Source organism: Culex pipiens, chromosome 2 (assembly GCF_016801865.2).
Source record: "Culex pipiens pallens isolate TS chromosome 2, TS_CPP_V2, whole genome shotgun sequence".
In the NCBI taxonomy this organism is placed as follows: Eukaryota; Metazoa; Arthropoda; class Insecta; order Diptera; family Culicidae; genus Culex; species Culex pipiens.
The window spans coordinates 90,704,895-90,729,181 of NC_068938.1; the positions used below are offsets into that span (position 1 = coordinate 90,704,895).

General features: G+C 37.7%; 2 protein-coding genes across 5 annotated transcripts in view; both read left to right on the plus strand.

Annotated features, from left to right (window-relative positions):
• LOC120416291 (helix-loop-helix protein 11) overlaps positions 1-24,287 on the plus strand; it is a 204,822-nt gene that overhangs the window by 40,069 nt on the left and 140,466 nt on the right. The gene's annotated exons all lie outside the window — the stretch shown is intronic.
• LOC120416293 (uncharacterized) lies at positions 22,099-23,656 on the plus strand. The gene is made up of 2 exons (XM_039578009.2): positions 22,099-22,256; positions 22,395-23,656. Exon 2 carries the CDS (start codon positions 22,466-22,468, stop codon positions 23,516-23,518), a length of 1,053 nt encoding a protein of 350 aa, XP_039433943.1. The 5' UTR covers positions 22,099-22,256; positions 22,395-22,465; the 3' UTR covers positions 23,519-23,656.

The following is a 24,287-nucleotide window of genomic DNA, read 5'->3' on the forward strand; positions in this document are numbered from 1 at the left end:
AAATTGTTGGATGTGAGCAGAAAGCGGTTCACTCTTTTCCGATATTTCCTCTTAGTGAACAATGAAACAAAAATCGAAAGAGAACGCCTCTCTCATCTCTCTTTCGCGAGGTATTGCATCAATGATAGATTTTCAGGAGTAATATTGATATCACTAATACACTCATAGGTAAAACGTCAGACCCCGCTTAAAAAGCCGATTACCTGAATAATTGAGTTCAAGCCCGGAACTGAAAACTTCTCTTCTCGTTGACCCTGACCCTGACACTTGGGGACTCCATTTTCGGATAATTTAATACCATCCGATTAAATGACACATGTGCGGGTGGGTGTGCGTCGCCGGCGGCCAAAACGGAACGGATTTGTACGACGACGACGACGCGTGTGCGTGTGACAAATTTTCTTGGCCGCGCGCGGTCCCAAAAAAAGTGAGAGTGATTTACGAGCTGACAATGGGTCTCTCCCTCCTTAGAATTGGATGACTAAGTTTTTGATTTCCGAGCAGAGTGGGTTTTTTGGAGACACCGACTACACAATTGGACGCGTTGGAGGACGGCTTTATTGCCACAGTGGAACCCCGCTGGATCGACAGTGTTTGATGTCAGTTCTACGCTTTTCAACCTTTTAAAAATGATTTTAGTGTATTCAAATACACAAATACAAATCATGGTAATATTACATCTGGGAAAGGGTTGAATATTACCTCTTTTATGATGTAATTTTACCTCAATTTAGACTGAAAAAGTGACATTACACCAGAAAAGTGGTAAAATTACACTTTTTCTGATATATATTCAGAGGCTTTTGTTTTTCTATCAGAAAAAAACCTCTGAAAATGTGTAATTTTACCACTTTTCTGGTGTAATGTCACTTTTTCAGTCTAAATTGAGGTAAAATTACATCATAAAAGAGGTAATATTCAACCTTCCAAAATTATAACTTCCAAATTTACATTATTTTTTACTGTGTATCTAGTGTTTTGTTCCTGAGCCATTGTCGGAAACATAAAAGTTGGTTATGGTCAAACAATAGCCATTTTGTTTTGTAAGTAATTGTGTTCACCTTAATTCTAATGAAGTTGTTTCTTAATTGTGAAATTTCGAATGCGGCAAAAAAAATTGATTATAATATCTAGTTTAAAGAATTCTGGCAACACTGCCCTTGAAAATTGTAATTGAAACTAACCTAATATTTCTGGTTAGGGAAGCCACTTCCATAAAATTAGACCAATAAGGTTGGTACTAATTATGAGCCGGCTTGAATGAACTTAGCTGGAAATCAACAAATTTTCAAATATTGATACCGTCCAAAATATTTACCCACACACACACACGCGCGCTCCTGAATCGTTGTCTGAGGGGGGTAGCCAAATAAAACCACAATCTGCGAAATGTGTTTATTTTTGGCGAGGAGGCCCAGCAGATAACTGCGTTATCAAAAATGAATGAAATGTTGTGGCTTCATTTTGAGCAAATCACGCACGAACACACACAAACAAACGGTACCACTTTGTGCTTGTTTAGGATGGAAGGTGCTATATTTAGCCTGTTGATTGAATTTTGTACCTTAGGTTAATATTTTGGCAAGTTTCTTGTGTAATTTAATTCTCCACCGCTCCTTTTTCTTTCTTTTTTCTCGACCTCCTTCATTATGAGCAAATTTTAATTCAAAATTTCTTTCGCTTTTTAAATTTTTTAAATTTACATTCAAATATTGGCTTAAAACCATATTTATGCTACAATCTAAAAATATTGCATTTAGCTTAAAACAAAATAGTCTTAAAATATTGTTGCATATTCATAAAAAAAATTTCAAATAAAAAAAATAAAAATCCTTTTTTCAAGTCAGTGATTCAACATTTGATTGAAAATAAAAAGTGTTTTAAAACGCATTTTACATGATGATTTTACATGCCCAGATGTTTTGCAATCAAAAGGTTTCAAAATATCTAAAGGACGTATTAGACTATGACAAATAAACAAACAAACTCGCACTTTTTCGTGTTTGCCCGTTTGACAAATTCGCAAACTTGTTTGTTTGCGAGTTTGTTTGTTGTAGTCTCATAGTCCAGTAATGACGAAATCTGCAAGCGCAAAAAAAAATTGCCGTGGAATTAAAAATATTTTTTAATTTGCTCAAACATGCAAATGACTATTATCAAAGCAAAAATTGAAATTGTATTCAGCTTATTAGACTTATGTTTCCGTTAAAATTATGATTTTTTTTTAAATAATATGTTTTTGCACCCCTGATTTTAAGGGGCAACATGAAATTAGATTTGATTTGATTTAATGAACTTAGAAAAAATATTTTCTACGGCTTGAATTGGGTCCTAAAATGAAGCTTAGATTGCTGATATTATTGTTTACAGCGATAAAGCTTATTTTTCTGAGTACAATGACCCTTTGTACGACCACAAAGAGTTTAAAATTGATTTTTAAATCAATTTTGAAAAATTAACCTCGCGGTCCTTCTTGACAGAAAAGCTCCTACTTGACAGTTCGTTCCAAGGGGACCATAGTTGATCCATCGAAAAAATGTTGCCTTGTCAAAAAAAAGTGATCAGAAATAGTTTTTAATCGTGTTTTTTACCGTTGTACATAAAAATTTACATAGGGCTTTAGTACCTAATTGTTCAAAAATTGAATAATGATGTAAATCGGTAAACCATCAGTCATAATTTATTTGAAAATATTATAAAATCGATCTCAAATAGAAAAAAAAATGAGTAATTTTAAAAATTTCGATGAAATTTAACACAGTTGTTAATTTTTAAAATATGTTCGACATCTAGTTCTGTGATCCCAAAATTAAAAAATATATTTCAAAATATTATATAATGTACATGTTTTTTTTCCAGTATAAATTTACATTAATGATTTACATGGTGATAAATGCTTTAGCTGTTTTTTTTTGTAAAATTTTGAAAAGATAAAATAAAAACTCAAACCTTTCTATCGAATTCTGTAACCAGAATTGTGTTTGTCTACGGAACATGTATCCCAGTTATACAGCTTTCATGCAATTAATCATGTTTTAGGTATTTTGTGACACATTATGCCAGCATTATGCTCAGCAGAATTTATAACTAGTTTTCAAATATGATTATTTCGATCTCATCATTTAAAATTAGGAAATTTTTAAATATTCGATTGTAGAAACCAAAAGGATCTATCACTATAGGAAACTCATGATCTTTAAAAAAGTTCTTCAGAAACACAAGGATTGTTTTCGTAAAATTCTTTTTAAGTAAAAATTTGAACGAATTAATTTTAATGCTTCAAAAGTTGGCATATTTTGAACACTAAAAGACATAACATAAATATTAAGTTTTTTTAAAATGAAATTTCACAGATAAAATTAATTTAAGTAATTAAAACTGATTAGATTCAAAGAAGTCCTAATTATCCATTAATCAGAATAACAGATGTTTGTTCGCATAACTGACTTACTAAAATTGACAAAAAAATGTATGCAATATGTACAAGGAGCGAACTTGGAATACTTTTTTGTTTGTTTTTGATGTTAAAAGTGCATTTGTTTATTTTGTGTTTTATGTGTTTTATGATAAATCCTTAAAAAAAACTTATTCTATTTACTCATTTCAAGGCTAAAATAACTAATTTTGGACAAACAATCTCAAAATAGGTGATTCAACCTTCATAACCACGTTTTTGATTGCAAATATCGATACAAATCTTGCTGCAATTAAAAACACACTCGTCAAGATAAGATACGAGAAATTACATAATTTTGCAGTTGACTTTTCTCGAATTCGCTTGCAAAACCGAACCTGCCCCAGGTGATTTCACCACACCACGAGATTTCCCATTCGCTCGCGTTTTAGGTCAAGGAAAAAGCTTAATTAGTCTGGTCGCAAAAGCGCACACGCACGCCACGGGTCCTAACCTCATTCTAGCGCTACGTTTTTTTCTCGAACAAACAAAAGAACGACATCAACAACAGAAAAAAAAATCGAAGCACACCGAGACCTGTCAATCTCCGAACCGACAAATGTGTCGACACATGACGGAACCGAAATTAGATCACTCAACGCGCGTGTGTGTTTGTGTGTGCGTGTGCGACTGTGTCCTAAACACGCGCGCTCACACAGAATAAAACGCAATAGACCAAATGTTTTTCAAGGTTCTTTGCCGAAATTTATTTCGCGGATCTGCGGTGCGACGTCCAACGCACACACTCACACAACGATAGAGAGCAAACAGAGAGAAGGAAAAAAACAACAAAAAGAAGCGAAAGAATTTTTCGCACAGCCGTGCGTCCCCACCTCCACCAACGTCGTCGCCGCCGCGCCGCACCCACCTTCAACACGACGCAAAACGACCATGCGTCGTCGTCATCGAAGCATGCCGCGGCGTTTGTTCGTGGTGGTGGACAACATGTGCGAAGGATTGCGATTTGACCGCGTTGTGTGAGTGCGTGTGGCGGCGTGCGGGGGCTATTTTTGGCAGCACGGAAAGACAGACCAACACACGGAGAGCGGAGAGTTGAAGTTGGAGCTAACGCATGGTTTTGGGGGAGGGGAGCGGAGAGGGGATCTGATGAGTTCTCTGCTGTGTCGGCATCCGTTTGACTGAGGGTTCGTTTGTGGTCGTCGTCGGATTTGGGGAGACACGGTGGAGCTGATATTATTTGAATAATTTAAATTGAATTCTTTTAATTCCCTCAGAGTTATTCTCAAGCCCAAAACTATATTAAAAATGTTTCGATTTATCAAAAAAAAATAGATATTTTTTTTTATAAAATTCAAATTTGCCTTAAACGACATAAAAAACTTACACAATTTTACAATCTAAAAGTTTCACCAATCAATCTGATTTGAGTTTTCAGCTAAAACGGTGCTGATTTGTCGATTTTGACGATTTTTTGTTGTGGTTTAGGCCGTTGCAAATATTTTTCAAAGTTTATGTCGATAATATAAAATTGGAAATGGAAATTGAAAATTACATAAAATCTATTGGAAATTAAAAAAACTGAACGCAATTTATTTCTTCTTTAAGTTTTTATTTTTATTTCGGAACAAAATCCTGATTTAATCCACCTAAAATTGAGGTAAGGGGTGACCAAATGTCGCTGGCGAAGTGATTTTTGTATGGCTCGAGAACACATCCAGAGTTTTTTTTGAAAAGGACCAATAAACTATTGTCTTTCATATGTTTATAGGACCTAATCAAAAAAAACTCTAGACATTAGGAGGGTTGATCATGTAAAATGGCCCTTTAACTCAGCCGTAAAGTAAATTTATAATTTTCAATAATGAAGGTTTAGTTTAAGGGTACACAGCAACCAAGGAAGTTATTGGCTTATACCAAAATTGTCAAACTTACGGACTCAATCCTGCAAAAATCTGATTGAAAAAATAGTCAAACTTTGTTTTAAATTATTTGGTTGACTGTACTTTAGGGGATGAATCAAAAATTATATCGATAGTTCCTTTAGTTTTGAAGATACTAAAATGTCTGTAACAAGAATCTTGGTACAAAAACTCTGGTTGATGTGCACCGTTAAACTTTTTTTTATCCTTTTTATTTTTTGAAACCAATGATTTATCAATACTTTGATCCCAATTACATGACACAAACATTTTGTTTAAATGCAATCTCATTCAAAAAATTTCACATGTTTAAATGTGATTGAAAATAGTAAATTTCGTTAAAATTATCATCAAACAATTTTGGAAATGAGTTATTAAAATTTGAATTTCGACTCAAGTCAAAAACTGTAAAGATAGTAAAAATATAAGTACTTAATATTAATTTGAAAATCAAAATGCACCATTTTTTTTTGTTGGGCTGTGCTTCAAATTTATTTTGAACTTCGTAACCCTTCACATCGGGATTCAAACTCACACACTAAAAAATTTGGAATTTTACATTTGACGTGATCGTATATTAAACCTAATACCAAAACATGTAATCGTATATTCGATGTAAAATTATGTTTATTTTGACGTAAACTGATGAAATTCTCGTTGGTATACCATAACCTCATCCGAAACCTAAAATTACATTACTTACAGTATGTAAAAAAAGTATTTACACCCCTTGGGCACTATGCACATTTTGTGATGAAACATGTAAAAAATTTAAAGTTTGACAGGAACCTAGTACTACGTTTTGTTCAGAAACTCATGCCAAACATTTTGCTACAAAAAGCTCATGACAAGATGATTTCTATAAAAAAGTTATATAACAAATACTATTACGATAATAAAAAAGGTGCAAAAAAAGTTTGTACACCTTTCAAAAAATTAACATAAATAATGTTATTTGTTGACAAATCACCATAAATCCAGTCTCCAACTCCAAATAGGCATCCTTGACTGATTAAAAAAAAGAATTTGGATTGAATATAAAGTTTACTAACTACTTAGTATAAAAGTTTATATAACTCTGGAAATTCTATATAAAACTTATCTAAACTTAATTTTGCAAACTTTTAATTCAACTAAATGTCAATATATTACCATAGAATTGCTAAATAAACATTTTGGAGTGGGTATAACACCGTTTTGGGGGTATTTATATCGATAGAATAGATTTTTCGTTGGAATTTCGTACCAACCCGGAATTACGTCGTAGGAAAATCCGCCGGAATCCGAACCGGTCCACGATTCACAAGTCAACCTATGTGGAATCGGAAAGGGCATAAAATTTCCGATCTTTTGATACCCAAACATCTAGGTTTTCTTTAAAACCTACGTTTTTAAATACCTAAGCAAAAACGTTGTTATGGTTTCGTTTGAGCAACCTGCCAAAAATGTATGGAATTTCGTAATTTTTGTTCTCGTGGATCAAACTTACTTTTTGCCCAGGTATTTAAAAACGTAGGTTTTAAAGAAAACCTAGATGTTTGGGTATCAAAAGATCGGAAATTTTATGCCCTTTCCGATTCCACATAGGTTGACTTGTGAATCGTGGACCGGTTCGGATGCCGGCGGATTTTCCTACGACGTAATTCCGGGTTGGTATGAAATTCCAACGAAAAATCTATTCTATCGATATAAATACCCCCAAAACGGTGTTATACTCACTCCAAAATGTTTATTTAGCAATTCTATGGTAATATATTGACATTTAGTTGAATTAAAAGTTTGCAAAATTAAGTTTAGATAAGTTTTAAATAGAATTTCCAGAGTTATATAAACTTTTATACTAAGTAGTTAGTAAACTTTATATTCAATCCAAATTCTTTTTTTAATCAGTCAAGGATGCCTATTTGGAGTTGGGAGACTGGATTTATGGTGATTTGTCAACAAATAACATTATTTATGTTAATTTTTCGAAAGGTGTACATACTTTTTTTGCACCTTTTTTATTTTCGTAATAGTATTTGTTATATAACTTTTCATAGAAATCATCTTTTCATGAGCTTTTTGTAGCAAAATGTTTGGCATGAGTTTTTGAACAAAACGTAGTACTAGGTTCCTGTCAAACTTTAAATTTTTTACATGTTTCATCACAAAATGTGCATAGTGCCCAAGGGGTGTAAATACTTTTTTTACATACTGTATAACCCAACTTCACGTTTTATTTGATGCACATAACTGGAGCATCAAATTTGATGTAATTTTACATCAAACGAAACCTAATTTCACGAGCTTTAGCCGTTACACTTTTGTCTGAGTGGCGAAACGTCAAAACGTTCGCCATGTTTGACGCCGCAAAAAATATTGTTGCATCAGCATTTTTCGTCAAGATTATCTTATTTTTTTTTTCTTTGCTGGCCTGAACCTGCTCTCGGCACTCAAATCTATGAGAAAGGTAAGCATTCTTGAGGTGGCAAAATAGAACACTAATAGTTTTGACGTTTTCCGTTTCGTTGCGGTTTGTCGCAGGTTGCACAAAATCATCGTGCTCAAAGAAAAAATCGGCGATGTTCCTGTTCCAGTTCGGTCCACTGAAGAGGATGTTCCCGGAGTGGACCAAAACCGTAGTGCCCAAGAAGTGAGTTCCATCAAGCATGGCAAGCATCCAGTTGTGTGGCCAACACACTCCAAACGGCATGCCGGAAAATTTGTAATGGAACAAAGCCATAGATTAAATTTTGGTGAAAATGCGAGGAAGAAAAATAAGACAATTAGTGGCTGTGAGTGAAATTGTGTGATGAATTGAAATGTGTTGCAATAAAATCATAAACTTCAGATAAACAAACGTTTCTTTTTATCCAACAAGATTCCTATTAGAATCATTCTCCACCAAACAATATGTTAATGTAATTTTACACGAACATGGATGATAGTTGGTCGTGTAATTTTACGTCTTATTTAACACAAATTTAGGTCTGATTAGATGCTCCAGTTATGTGCATCTTATTTGACCGAAAATTACACGTTTTTTTCTTAGTGTGGCATGACATTGAGATTCTGATTCACTCCCATCTGAATCTGCATAGCAAACTTTATTGATATTTAATTGAAATTGGAGGAATGATAAATGGAAAGTTCTTTCGCAATCATTTATCATGATTGTTCAACTTTATTTCAAAATTAAATGAAAATTTTTTACCAAAAAACTGTCTGTAAAAATATTTGCATTTTACTTGCATTGAATTTGTAAAATTACAATTGTCTTCAGCTAAAAATGTTGAACTACCCCTCAACCTTGACAAGACCGTGGTATACAAACTTCTTACGAAAATATTTGCAGCTGTGCAACCTTTCTTGTTTGAAAATGAAAAATACAACAAGAGCCTTATAAATAAAATGTTTCAGTTTAATTTTTAGTTTTGCTGATTTAAATAAATTTCAACAATTGTATGGAAGCTTTTTTTATTTAAATCAAACTATAGGCAAATTGTCATTTTATCTATATATATATAAAATTTGGACGGTTTTGTTCGAACGCGAATCAATTCAACACGGAACGTCGGATCAAGTTGCTTTTTGTTGCGTTGGGTTCGTATAAGTCCAAGGAAGGTTCTTACGCCAAAAAGTTACAACTTTGGCCACTCTGGAACCGATTCCGGAAAATCTGCAGATTGTATGGGAAAAGTTACGTAAAACCAAATTTTGATCACAGGAGGCTGAATAAGCAAAAAAGTTACAAATGTCAGCAAACGAAAAAAGGCAGAACGAAGTTTGTCGGGTAAGGCTTGTATTTTATAATAATTTAATGACACAGAAATCCCTTATGTTTCAAAAGATTTCAGATCAGATGTATTTTGAAGTCTTGTAGATTGAAATAAAGTACCTAATTTCATTTTTTTTATGAAACTATTTTTCACATTTTGCCCGCCGTTCAAATAACTTTGTGGACAAATTAATTCAAGTTAGTTCTTTTTTAAAGTAGTATGATGTAAATGAAAATGCGTAACAACAAAAAAATGCCACGGATAAAAAAGTGGTTGTAATGTAACTAAAATTAATCCATGAAAAACATATTGGATTTATGTTATTGGAAAATACAAAGAGTACAGTCTCAATGCTAGTCTATACCCGGGTAGACAGTAATAACAGAATTCATACCATTTCAATAACAAATACTGTTAAATTAACAGAAAGTGTTATGCAATCTTCTTGAAAAATCAATTGTTGCATAAGGGTTTAATAACAGTTTATGGTATCATAACAAAATTTGTTATTGGTTTGATATTGGTTGAAAGCCAAAACAACTTTTTAATTACATTTTTTGTTATGGAAGAATACCTCCAACTGTTATTGGGATGATCGGATTAGTTGTTAAAAAAATATACCTCCAACTGTTATTGGGATGATCGGATTAGTTGTTAAAATAACAAAAAAATAATAACAAAGATTTGTTCGAAGAATATCTAAAAGTGTTATTAGTCTGTTATTACAATAACAATCCAATAACAAAATATTCATAACGACGAATAACAAATCTTGTTTTAAATAACATTAAATGTTATTGTCCTAGTATTTTGAAACATCAAATTTTTTAATTCTTGAGTTATTTCCGTCTGCTCGGGTATTGAACCTAAAATAGAGCAGTCTATCGATAGTGCACTTTGGAGTTATTAAACGATAAGCCACAAGGTTCATTAGCACTAGCATTCGACTTAAGGACTTGACGATCTTTTGAGCAAGAACGAGCTAGAACTTCGAATTTGATGTGCAGTTTACGATTCTGCAAAGCCAAAAATTTAATGAGTAAAAATAGGTAAAAATTATGAAGCGGAATGCAAAAGATTGAATAATCTTTGGAAATAATATTCAGAAAAGCTTAAATTTCTTGGTACATTCAGTTTATGGCGCATGCTTTCGAAAAACTATTGTTTGAAAATTGAGTTCTTTGATTTTGAATGTATTTTTTGTAAGGCACAATAACTTAAAATTGTAATTGTAATTTCATTGAAACGACTAACAGTATAAGTTGACCTTATTGTTTTTTAGTCAAATAAAATGTCCTATGATTTTTAAAATAATTTTTAGAGCAGCATTTGCAAATAAGGAAGGAGGTAAAATAGAAAGTAGATTTGAAAGCCAATCCTTTAAATTTAAGCAATTTTATTATATTGAATCCTAATTTTATCGAAATGTCAAACCCACTGTGCACTGCCCAAAACTGCCAACGACGAACGCACATTCGCGTTGTGTCCGCACATTCGTGTGGTGGACCATGTGGTCGTCGTCGATCGAAGAGAAAAAATCCCTCTCCAACACACTAACGCACCCGAGCAGCTGCTGGCAGGCTGACTGGCTGGGGGTGGGTGTTGAGGTTTGCAAAAATCAGCCGATTCAGACCGGTTGGGCATACAAGTGTGTGTGCGTGAGGCCAGCCGCGTCAGATGATTCAAACGCACCAAATTTTAAATAGATTTTATAATCGTGATTCAAGGGAATGGCGTTTTTTTTTGCGTTTATAGCATTAAAAGCGTGGAACTTGTCGGATCGCGCGAATCTATCGGTTCCGGTTTTGACAGATGTTCGCAGTACTGCGTGTGGAGCACGGATTTCCAGCAAACGCACGTGGGTTGAAATCGAACGTATCCAAAATGTTTGAATATGTATCCGCAGAGGAAAAGCACGTGTTTTCGGGGTTGTAGCAGGTGGTGACGCTTGGAGGAGAGAACTAAAAAAACGGTTGAAAAGAAGACTTTGAGCTAAATATTAGAGCAAACTGGCAGCACTGCTGCTCTGGATTGTAGCATCTGATTAGCACTTTGGCGAGATAACGAGAGTGCAGCAGCGGTTGCTCAGGTGTGAATTGGTAAAACTATCTTCTTGAGCAAATTGAACTTTTTACCGTAGAAAGCAGCTGGGTTTGGATTATTACAAAGTTATGATAGCATATGGCTGTTGAACTATACTAGGGAAGAATACTCATTCCAAAGCTTCGCCAAACCTCGGTAATCGTAACTACTTTCGTCACGACCAACCACACCGTGCTAATTGATACCGCATGATCTGGATCACCCGTCATCACTGTGACGAGCGCCGGTACTGGTCCAACGGTGCTAACCACCAAACTAGTTCAATTAGAGAAGATCCTAGACATTGCCCCGAGATGATCCCTGAGCCGTTACGCCCAAATAGCTTCACCGACAGACCGGCCGGCCGTCCATCTCGGTGGACTACAAATTCTCCCCCCGAAAAAACTCATAACTGTCTCGCATTCCCAGACGGAACATCACTTTTGTGCGCGCAAACAAAACAAAGTCGTCCCCGTGTTGAATATCTTAAGACGACAACTGCGTCGAGGACGCACAGCTTCTGTTTACATTTCGGCCACATGACAAACATTGTAGCGCTGCGCTGCACCCCGAAATGTGTTACTTAACGCGGAATCCGCCGGCCGGTCCTAAATTTAACCCGCACGGACGACGGCGGTACTTCAAAATTGAGCACGGTCAGCTGATGGCCGCCCCCTCTTTTGGGGCTATTTCTGGCCAAGTGGTGGTTCCGCCCAGAAACACACCGAGAAGACCAGTGGCGCCTGGCAAACTGCCAACTCCCCATGATGACCGGAACAGAGCGGATTTGGCACTCTTGGAGTCGTCCGGACGTGGCCACTCACATGACGATTACCAGCGGCAGCTAATTAACTGTCACGCCCGATGACCACTTCTGGGGCGGCCAAGTAGCCGTGCTCCACACACACTGGATCAGGTTCGGATGATTCACCGTTGCGCACCCAAACTATGAACGTCTAAAAAAAGTTCAATAACCGAGAATCGATCCCAATCCCTTTGCTTTGCATTATTTATCTCTACCACAATGCTACGCTGGCTTGAACGCAACAAAGCGCCAAAACGCAGCCACCGACGCAGGCTCGTCGAAAAACGAAGTTGCCCGAGTACTCTCCCGTTTGGGTGTAGTGACGAACGGTGGCGTGTGTGGCTACTCGGTTCTAAAATTAAATTTTCGCAATTTTTGACGACTAGCGAGTGTGGTGAAACTCTCGCTTTCGCCAAAATTTTTGCACACGCAAAGTCTCGTCAGCGTCGAATTAAACTTGTGTGTGTGTGCGTGTTTTCTCCCTTCGCACACAAACACACTCTCTTTCAAGGATTTAGAAGCAAAGTGCGAGGGAGTTTTCTTTCGCGCTGTGGACGGTTTTTTTTGTTGTTTCGTGTTTATTTTTTATTCACTTGTTTGTTTATTGTACTGCGATTTTTTTCGTCTTTTTTTGCACTTCTGGTTTAACGGGAACGAGGTCAACTCGAGAGCGCGCGTGGAGTAAATTTAAGAAAACTCGCGCGTCGAGTGTCAACGGGGATATCGCGGGTTTTGCGCCCAAACATGGTTTGGTGTGCAATTGAGGTTAGAAAAACACTTGGTGGAGGCACACATTTTTGGTGGTTTGCGCAGATTTCTGATTTTTTGAAATATGCCAGAGTATTATTTACTTATCTTAATTTGATTTTTCTTACGGCCTACACAAACATGTTGGAACGACGTCTCCTTTTTCAATTATTAATTAACTAAAAGTATTAAAAGTTTTGTAAACATGAAATTTTATTGAAAAGCCTTCTGCAATCAATTGTTGGCGGATAATACAAAATTTCCAATCTTATTCATTGATTTTGGGTAATTTTTCAGGCCTACACTTTTTTTTAAATTTCATATTTTGGAATTTGTCATGACATGTGACAAGAGACTTTTTATTATACAATTTCTTTTGTGTTTGACGGTAAAGTCGTGATTATTCAGGTTAATTTTTTGGTGTGCTTTTGTGTCGCTATTCGTGTGGGGTGAGTGATTGTGGTAATCGAATAATAGCATCATTGGTGCGCTGGAAGTGGGGACGCGAAGTCGTGATTATTCAGGTTAATTTTTTGATGTGCTTTTGTGTCGCTATTCGTATGGAGTGAGTGATTGTGGTAATCGAATAATAGCATCATTGGTGCGCTGGAAGTGGGGACGCGAAATCGTGAATATGCAGGTTAATTTTTTGATGTGCTTTTGTGTCGCTATTCGTGTGGGGCGAGTGATTGTGGTAATCGAATAATAGCATCATTGGTGCGCTGGAAGTGGGGACGCGAAGTCGTGATTATTCAGGTTAATTTTTTGATGTGCTTTTGTGTCGCTATTCGTATGGAGTGAGTGATTGTGGTAATCGAATAATAGCATCATTGGTGCGCTGGAAGTGGGGACGCGAAATCGTGATTATGCAGGTTAATTTTTTGATGTGCTTTTGTGTCGCTATTCGTGTGGGGTGAGTGATTGTGGTAATCGAATAATAGCATGACTTTCTGAATAGTTTGTGTCTTGAGCGTAATTTTCGTTGAGTAATTGGTGTTTTTTATGATTTTTTTTGTGATCTTAATTAATTGTTTTGTGATTTTCAAAGCCTATCCTATATCATCGTTGATCGGAAGGCACGGCGTCGGGTAAATTGTGTATATTTTTTCGAATAAGGTTTTATTTTTTATGGTGAAAAAGCCATTTCTATATAATGATCGAAAGACGCACTGACATTTTGGATTAATTAATAGTGAAGTGAAATAATTGTGTGTGAGTGACTTTGTTTGTTAACCAGAAAGACCTTCCCATAGCATCGTTGCTCAGAAGGCTCGCCGACGGGTTTGTTATGAAAGTCCTCCCCATAGCATCGTAGCTCGGGAGGCATCGAAAAGCCAATACCTTATCCTACTAACCCAAAAAAAAATAATCATGTGATGCTTGAAGGAGATGCTGTGGATTCAACGGTCTCAAGCGGTATCAACAAGTATATAGCGAAAAACTGTGTGCTTGATGAGTCTGCAACTTCAACTATCGGACTAACATTCCTCCCTTTCGTTGAACTGCAGGCTTCTTGGGAGGGCGCCGGTATTGACTAATAAAGTAGGGATCTTCAGAGGTTAAACAGTGAACGGATGGTTGGCTCCCACTGATCATTTTTGATTCATTGTTTAACTTCAGCTGATCCGTCAATAACGGAGTAGCAGCTCATTGGCAGTCAACCATGCTCATGCTCATGCTCATGCTCAATTTCTTTTGTGTTTGACGGCACCAAAAAATGTATCTTTTGCAGTTTAAACAGTGCAAAATCGATTTTTTGAAAAAATATTTTTTTTTGGCATATATCATACATATGGTAATACAAATTAAAAAATTGGTTTTAAGATGCAAAATCAAATTTGCAATCGAAACTTATTTACCTTTTTTATATTTGAGAGGAGCCTTTAAACGCTTATTTTGGATGTTTTGAAATGTTAGACTTGTTTCTAATAATTCAAAATTATGTTTATTGGAAGAGTTAAAAAAATCCCCATACTTCCAAAATTCTGTTATGATCTTCAAAGAAAAAAAGGATTAATTTTGTTTTACCAGAACCAATTTTGTAGCTTCTGCTTTTTTTATAAAATCAAATTTGCAATCGAAAAGTACTTTACAGATTCTTTTGATGAAGTCAATCGTTGTCAAGATATAACCACTTAAAGTTAAATTTTAACTGAAAATTTCAAGTTTTTCGTTATTTTTTCAATAATGTCCATGTTTGTCCATTCCTGAAAATATTTTTTCTAAAAGTTGAGAAAATTTCTAATTAAATTACCTAAAACGCAAAGATTGCTGAAATGCAACGAAAAGAAGATAAAGAAACAAGAAAATTTATGTTTTGAAAAGTTTCATCCAAACAGCCTTTTATTTTTAATACCAATAACTCAACTAATGGTTCTATTTTCAATGTTAAAAAATTAAACATTTGTGATATTTTCTGATATTTTCGGAACAAATATTTTAAAGTTTTGGAATCAACTCTTACGTTTTAAAATGGCGTTATATTGACTATTTGACCTTTCATCATTACCTACAACTTAACCAATTAGAAAATTTCTTCAATAGATATAGATTTTCGATTGCAATTTTGATTTTTTATCTAAAATTATTTTTTTTGTGTCATCGTATGTTTGATATTTTCCAAAATCCTTTTTTTCCAAAATTCGTAACTCCAAAACTAGATTGTGCACCATCCTAAACTCAAATGCAAAACAATATTTTCGTTTCGTTTTTCGATATCTTTTTTTTCGTAAATTGCGATAACTCTTGATGTTTATAAGCAAACCCCTTATGTTTATATATAAAAAAAAATTTTTGTCTGCTCTACAACTTTGTAGAACATTATTACATTCTTAAAAATAACCCTGCAAAGTTAGAAAAAACACGAAATTTTAAAATTATTTTTTATTGTTATAAATGAAAATAATACTCTTCTGGGTTAATGTAGATTCGAAAACTACATTAAATTTCCCTTAAAATGACATGTTCCAAATTTTTTTTACAGTTGAATAACGGAAAATGGCAGAGTTTTTGAAACCTTTTTAGTGTTTTCTTTTCGATGAAAAATAGGTTTTTTTTTCGGAATTTGGAGTACGCCATCAAATCGGGCGTGCAATTTTACATAAAAGTCTCTTTGAAACCAAATTTCCATCTCATCACCGTTTCAGGCTGCAAATTATTTACAAAACACGTACTCCTTAGGACAAAGTTTCACGCAAATTAAATGGGGGTCGGGCAACTTTTCCCGATTTCGTGTGAGTTGGTAGAGAATTACCCTCATATGTAAATCAAAGATCAAAGGAATAAAAAATCTTTTTTTCCGCTTTCTTCTTAATTAGTCGATTATGATAAATTCAACCAGTTTAACCTCAAAAAAAAAGTTTTTTTTGTAGTCATATTTTTTAATTATAGTTTAAACTAATGTTTTAAAAGTATTGCAAATACATTAATTAATTTAGTTTAAAAATGTATTTGCAATCAGAAAATACTTTTCGTGTAAAATTTTAATAAACGTTTTCAAGTTATTGCTTTCTGTACCCTTTTCTCCAATTGTTGAATTTAAAAAAAAGTTTTGTCCATTGCAATTCCCCAGTTTTATTTAATAGTTTATGAAATCACTACAATTTTCTTTTCCTGACCCTGCAAGAATTAAAAAAATACAATGAAGAAATATCCTTCTTATGTTATTAGTTTAGCCTTCATTTTTGAATCGCTATTGCTTTGGATTTGATTTTCAATGTTAAAAATTGAAACTTTTTAGAAATCTTCTCTTTTGAAAAAAACATGTCCATGTTTTTAAAATTCCGGCTAATTATAACGTTTTCTTTAGGGTCTCAGTCACCCATTGCAATCACGTGTCCCCCACACTTTCACGTGGCCACAAATCGAAATGTCTTTCTTCCGACACAGCCTAGCCCTTGGCCAAGCCCCCACAGCTGTTGTCAAACTGAGCTGCACTGCATTTTCGCAGGCCTTGTGAGACCCTCTGCTTCAGCCCGGGAAAGAAAGAAATCCTCACACACGTGGGCGCCACCGTCAGCTGCCTTCTCCTCCTGGTTCGCGTTAATCATTTCCATGGCAGCATCCCACGCCGGACCGGGGGAAAACTTTTATGCTCGCGAAACGTGATCGCAATCTCAAGTGGTGGGTCCACTGCGAAATAAGGGTGGGCTGATGGAAATGGCCACGTGGGTTTTGGCTGCGTTGGCGCGCGTTTTTCTGTGCGGGGGTGAGGCGAAAATTTGCGGTGGGTGGGATTTGTGGATTGCTGGAAGCTCTACTGTAGCTTGATTTAATTTTTTTTAAGCCAAAGCTAGTCCAAAATTATGTCAATTTATCATTTTAGCAATGACCTACATGAAAAATGCCACTGCGCCACGTAATGCAATCAACGGGACAGAGTGGTGCAATTTTTCTTCGAAATCCTGTGCACAAAATCCACGGTCAACGACCGGTTGACCGTGGCGTTAACTGGCGGTTCCTTTCAATCAGTTTGTGTTGTTTCGATTTCTTTCAACGCGGCACTTTGCTAGATCCTGGCCGGGTCAGTTGTCAATTGTGCAACTTGTATGCAACTCAAATCGATAATGTAAACTTGTATGCAACATGCGTCAAAGTTAACACTGCCATCTAGTGGCAAAACCTGCCTGATATTGAAAAAAATAGATATTCGCACAAAAAGTGGGCAAAAGTCAAACCGCAGCGATATCCTTCAATAAGCAACTCTTGGAAGAGGTTCCGGGAAGGGTGCGCGGCAGTAAATTGAGAACGATCCATCATTACTGTAGTGCAGTGGATTGCTCGCCCACCGAGCTGTGTCCTTTAATGGTTTCGCGCAAACCATGGGAGGAACAGGAGGAAGGGTTTTGCGACGTGCAGGGTCTTCAAGGTGAGCCAATTTGCGTTGGCCACGACTTTATTGCAACTGAGGGTCATCGCTGGACCTGTTCTTTGTAGAAAAGGGGCTATATAGCTTCAACCTTAGACTTCCATTACATAACCTCAAAAAATTAAAGCAAAACTCATAAAATCTTTTCTCCTTCTTCTTCTTTCAGGTAATTCAAAATTCCCGCCAACATCGAAATTAATTCAACGTGCTTGCAACATTGTATTCACCGCATGCATTGATTAGTGGCGATGCCCAAATAGGTGTCTGTGCGGCGGCGTCTCTTTTCGAAAGTCACTTGCCATATACCGGCGAGGACATCCAGCATGGCCATTATGCGCAGGACGTCGCGGCAGCGCCGCGCAGCGGACAAAAGCGCGGCAAGGCGACCAAGAAAGCAGCAACGAGAGAAGTAGAAACACCGGGTATAGCATGTGCAGCTCGGCAAGAGTACCGACGGTGCAGTGGCACTCGGAAAGCGCGCGCGAAAGTCTCGAGTGCAACGGGGTGGAGAAGCGGGGACACGGAAAATATAATTTTCATATTTAAAATAAAATTTTATTTAAGTAATTTTCAAAATTCTGAGTTAGGTCAACAAAACCATATTTTGAAAATGAATCCAAATAATGGATTTTTTAATACATTTTTTTATACCAACAAATTATCAAATCGTGTTGTAGAATTGTCATATAAACCCAATAGAATCCTTACTCATGAAAAATAAAACGATATTTTGTCACGTTGGCTCAATTCTGAAGGTAGATTCAGATTCAGTGGGCAAAATTACATTTGAAAACATATAGTTGAACAATTTTCGAAATTTGTTAGGGTGGTACCATTTTCTTGGCAATCTATCTAACGTAACAACATCGACAGACATTTTTAAATATAAAATCTTGAATTTAAAGGAAATAAACATCCATGATTTCTTCAGCGTTTGTAGTGCAAGATCACCCCTTTCGAATGAAAAAGGGCCACTAGTCGAAACCCATTCTCTACCGGTTAGGATTCCCAGTGCGCATTTTTACTCTTTGAAGGGAATCTGACTTTGCCGAGTCAGACAGGATTCGAACTTATCACCGTTTGCTCATAAGGCGAAACCCGTAACCATAATAGCTCGATTCTAAATTAAGTCAAATTGATAATGTGCTTTTTTAGCTCTAGAAGTGCTCCGAATATCATTTTTCTCTAAATCTTATCGCTGACTTATTGCTACGTTAAAAAACTGATTTTTAGAATAGAACTTTTCAATTTACTAGAAGGGAAAAAAATTCCAAAAATATTCCTGAAAAGTAAGATTTTAAATGCCGGGACAAAGCCTCCACAAGCTTAATATTTTTTCTTGAGCTAACTTACGTCTATGGACCAAATATGAGTAACCAAAAGTTTATCATTGGAAATTTAATGCTTTGGAACTTTGTAGAACATACCAAAGCTGTAAAACTCGATCCTGAAAAGTTATTAGCAAATAAAAAATGTAATTTTTATATGAAAAAATTGTTTTCATTAATTTCAGGCTCGGGTATCAATGGGTTATTCTAAACCAATTTTGCTCAAAATTGGAACAGATGCTTAAAATATCCCAAAACCGTTTCCTGCTTGCGAAGCAGGGGTTTTTTTTCTGGGCACTCTATTTACCACCCTATTTTTTTTTTTAATTAAATATGTCTTTATTGAACTTTCTTATAATAATTACATTTCTTAAATTAAATTACAAGCCTAGGTTTCAACATTTGGATGAAAAAAGTGTTTTAAAATGCATTTTACACGCGTCTAGTTGCTTTCCAATCATTAGTTTTCAAAATATCGAGATATTGACGGAATTTTTTTTTTCGCGAAAAAAAAACTTTTCGTGGGACTGTACTGTACTGTAAATTAAAAACGTTTTCAAAGGAGTTCAAACATGCTAAATAGGGTTATAAACGCAGGAAAATGCATTTTAACTGGGTTTCAGTTGATTAAACTTTAATTTTCTTTAAAATTTAGAAGTTTTATTCAGGCCGACTTTGAAGGGGGGGGGGCTTAAACATTGAAAAATATGTGCAACTGCCTTAGGTATATAGTATAACATTGTCCAAGACACCATCAAATTTTACACATTCCATACTTACACATTTTTCGATCACTGAAAAATTAAAAAAATCTGAAAATGATTTCCATTATTGTAGCAAAATTTAACCATTTACTTTTGTACGATAAGCCATCAGATCTGGGTGTTAGATGGTAAAGACGTAGTTCAATCCAACCGTTTGTTATAGAATCCATAAAATCTAAGAAAACAAATCGTTTTTTTAAAGTCGAAATGAGCATGCACCTGAACTTTTGGGGGTGTTCGATTTTTCGGCTAGGATTACCATTTATTTGATTACGAAGGTTATTTACTAGATGAACTATAGTTATGTATTATATTTCTTTGTTATATTTCATTTAACAATATATTATTACACTGAACACAACCTTCAGAAACATATAGCACCAATAAATCACACTATTTGTTACGGTATGTCCACGCACCCCTCTTCCCCTTCAAATTCTGTGAAATGTGATCCGATCACAGAATGCTCTCTGCGACAAACACAACGCAGTAGGGCTGGCAGCATTCATTTTCTTAGAAGTTAGTAGGTTTTTTGTAGAACAAAAATTGCTCAAATAGATTTCCTGAACATGGAGGAAAATCGAATAAAATACCCTGCATTTTTTTCCGTGCATAACCACAGCTAGAGCGAGAGAGAGAAATAGAGAGAGTGCGAGTATTTGCAGACCCCCGGTGCAGCAGCTCGCAATCCTCTCCCGGCGGCGGCGGCGGGCCAGACGACCGAAACGAAACTCGAAACTGGGTCATCGCGGCCACACGGGACCACAAATCGCATGTCTGCGCCATTGCATTGTGAGCCGAGCTGCACTCTCGGTGCAAGTGCGCGCTGGATGGTGGAGGAGGTGGTGGATGGCCGTCGGCAGCCGGTGTCTGCCGGTGTGGTTGCCGCGGCAATCAGCCGGGGCTCTCGCGGAGGACGACCTGGGATCGCATGGGCGTAGCTGGAAGTTGAACTCTGCGGTTGTGACGGAGTAGTGACTTGCAGTGCATGTGTGCAATATCCTACCCGAGTGGATGGCACGTTACGTTCATGTGCGAAGCACAGACATGATTCGGAGAAGCTCCAGACTAAACAGAGCGAGAGTGAGCAAGTACTATACAGTAGTCGCCCCTGAAGTCGCCCCGCTCAGGAGAGAGAGCGAGCGTGTATCGGATTTCTTCCAGACACCAAAGTTATGCACCGCATATTACATCGCGCGAATGTACTCGTCAGGGACATCCAACCTCCGCGAAGCTGGTGCGCGCGAGTGCAGCATAATAAAAATAAATGGAAATCGCATAAATTTATATGCGGAGTTGTCGCGGCTACAGCTCAAAAGACCCCCACTATTGGGTGGACAGCTGTGGGGAAAGGTGGTTCAGGCTCCTGGGTGACGAAGGGACGCGATGGTGGCGAAAGATATGGCCGTCACCGGCAGCATGAATAAACTCTGTACTCCTTACCCTGGTGGACTGCATATCGACTCTTATCGGTCAGGATGGTGGAGGTCCTTGTAGAGCCATGGGGTATGGCTGGGTTGTTCAGCAAGTGACATGATTTCTCAATGTCAGCCTCTTTTCGATAGCGATCGTAATGCCCTGCGAATCCAGTGTGTAAATAAAGTGCACGTGGATTTAAACTGGAAATGCATTTGTTTTATTTATTTAAATGTCTGAAAAGAACAACCCGACCGCGCACTGGATTAGCAATTCAGAGGTCGCCGGTAGATGCCCGTCTATTTTTAACTCTTCAAAATGTGTCCATTTCAACACAAAAAAAAACTTAACATTTACACTGAGATTCGAACCGAAGCACTTTGTATGAGAGTCTGAATCTCTACCACTGTGCCACAATAGCTCGTTGGTAGAGCTGAGGCAGCACGCAAACATGCTCTTCGCTGTTGTTCTCTCTGAGCCCACATTTTTCATTTGCAGTAATTCTGCAATTCTATGCCATCACCTTGAGATTACATCGCTTTGTAGTAATAATTTGGTTTGGGTGTAACCAAATAAGGGTCATGACTCATGACCATGAACCGCAGGGTTCGTAGATGGTCCCAAAGGGCTATAACGTCACATCGCATTTGTGCTACGTGACTTCTGTCGCGTCACCACCATAACCGGCTACTCTTCCCATCGACATGTGCGTTTTCAAAGACTACGCACGCGTCCACATTAGCATACACGCACCGCTCACACACACATAATCACTCACATCAAAACAGCTGAGCCGCCACGGCAGACGGCGCGGTATTTCCAACTTCTAGTGCCGGCTATTTTTGTGGGGTTCAAATCCACGCCTACTTGTTTTGGGGGGACGTCCCCGCACCGGAGGGCATTCCAAGGTTGGACCCTTTTTGTAACGCAGGTCCAAGGTATTTGAGGAAGTCGGAGCACGTTTGAGCTAGTTAATACCGTAAAGGTAAATAAAAAACAAAGACGGCTGGAGGTGTGTTCCTGAGCTGCGGACAGAAAAGTCATCTAATTGCGGAACTTCGCGCCAGAGCAGACCACGACAGTGACCAAAAGAAGGAGACCGCTGATATCTCTCGGACCAAGCGTTATCTAAACCAGCCCTGCCCGGACAAAAAGGTGAACTCGTTTCTAATTTCTCCGAAAGTTGGTAATTGGTCGCCATTACTCGGAAATCTCACCCGCCTCTTTACTGTTTTTATTCGTGCATCTGATCAGTCAAATGTGCAAGTACTAATTCCACATTTGCTTGTGCAGTACTAGATCGCCGTCTTCTCTGTCAATATCTACTTCGTCATTCTACCGCGTCCACACTCGACACTACCACCATGAAGAATAGTGCATTCCTGTGTGCTACATGTAACACAGAAGAGAACGACCAAAACAAAATTGTCCTGTGTCACTACTGTATGAAGTGTGAGCATCTGAGCTGTAAAAAGGTGTACGGAGTAGCTGCCGAAAAACTGCGCGCAAAAAAGTATTTTTGCTCGCTGGATTGTGCTAAGCTTTCGTCGCACACGAGTTCTGGGATGGAGAACCAAATTATGGAGGAAATCGGGAAGGTGCTCGCCGAGGTTCGTGGCACCTCCGCTGAGCTGCGAAAGGTACAGGACACCATTGGGGAGCTTCAACGCACGCACAACTCGTTCGCTGAAAAGGTCGACACACTGCTGAACGAGATGCAAGCCATCAAAGAGGATCAACAGCTGCTGAAGAACGATGTCGCAGTTTTGCAGGAGGAACAGTTTGCAGTTAATGAAACAATCACTGACCTGGAAAAGCAGCTTGATCAACTCAATCGTGCTGCCCTCGCCACACACGCCGTCATCCTAGGAGTTCCATCTTCCAAAGATGAGGATTTAAAGAAGGTGATCACTGATATCGCCCTGGCGGTGAAATGTACGCTGCCCGAAGATGCTATCGTCGAAACGAAGCGGCTGGTGTCGAAGGACGGGGAGCAGACTGGCAAACCGGTCCCGATAAAGGTGATCTTTTCCGACACAAGCTACAAGGAAGAACTCTTCGCCAAGAAGAAATGCCACGGTCTACTCCTCTCATCAACAATCGGCTCCAACAACACTGGCACAGGAGGCAGCAGAATCATTCTTCGCGACGAATTGACGTCGTTTGGAATGACGTTGCTGAAGCAGGCGAGGGTGGTCCAGGAAGCAGCAGATTTGAAGTTCGTCTGGCCTGGTCGCGATGGGGTTATCCTCGTCAGGGCCACCGACAACTCGAAGGTTGAAAAAATTCGTAACGCCAAGGACCTTGAGAAACTCCAGCACCAGCACCCCAAACGCCCTCTCGATGGATCGCTGTTGAACTCCACCATGCTATCGTTGAACGGCGCACCGGCTCCGAAGCAGCAGAAGCAGCTGTAACACGCAGTTTCGACGGCAGATCAACTGCAGAGCATTTTGTTCTATTATTTTGTTTTATAAAATGTTTACAAATTGTAACTCTAGTTTTGCTTGTATCGAAGATTGGATTAAAAATAAAAATATCTCTCCTGTCTCTTCCTTAAACATCATTCAACTAAACATTCGAGGCATCAATCAACTATCAAAGTTTGACTGTGTGGGTGAACTGCTTCAACGCCTCGGGAAACGCATCGACATTATTGTACTCGGCGAAACCATGCTGAAGGATGATCGTACAAGTTTGTACAACTTGTCTGGGTACAGAAGCTTCTTCTCGTGTAGAAAAGAAGCTGGTGGAGGATTGGCTGTCTTTTGCTTAGCAGATCTGAATGTAGAAGTCCGGGAGAACCGAGTCCTGGATGGTCTTCATCACATTCATCTTCAACTTTCTTCTCGGGGTAAACACTTGAACATTCACGCGATCTATAGACCACCAGCGTTTGAAGCAGCTCGTTTCCTTTCTGAACTTGAGCAAATGCTTTCAGCCAATCCCAACAACCAGGAATGCATCGTGCTTGGTGACATGAACATCCCTATAAACATCGTCACAAACAACGTGGTCTGTGAATATTCTCGCTTGCTATCATCTCTCAACATGGTAGTAACCAATACATCGGTAACCAGGCCAGCCAGCGGCAACGTGCTTGACCACGTGGTATGCAGCGAACATCTTGCAGACGGTGTCTTCAATGAAACCATCTGCAATGATCTGAGTGATCACAACTGGATC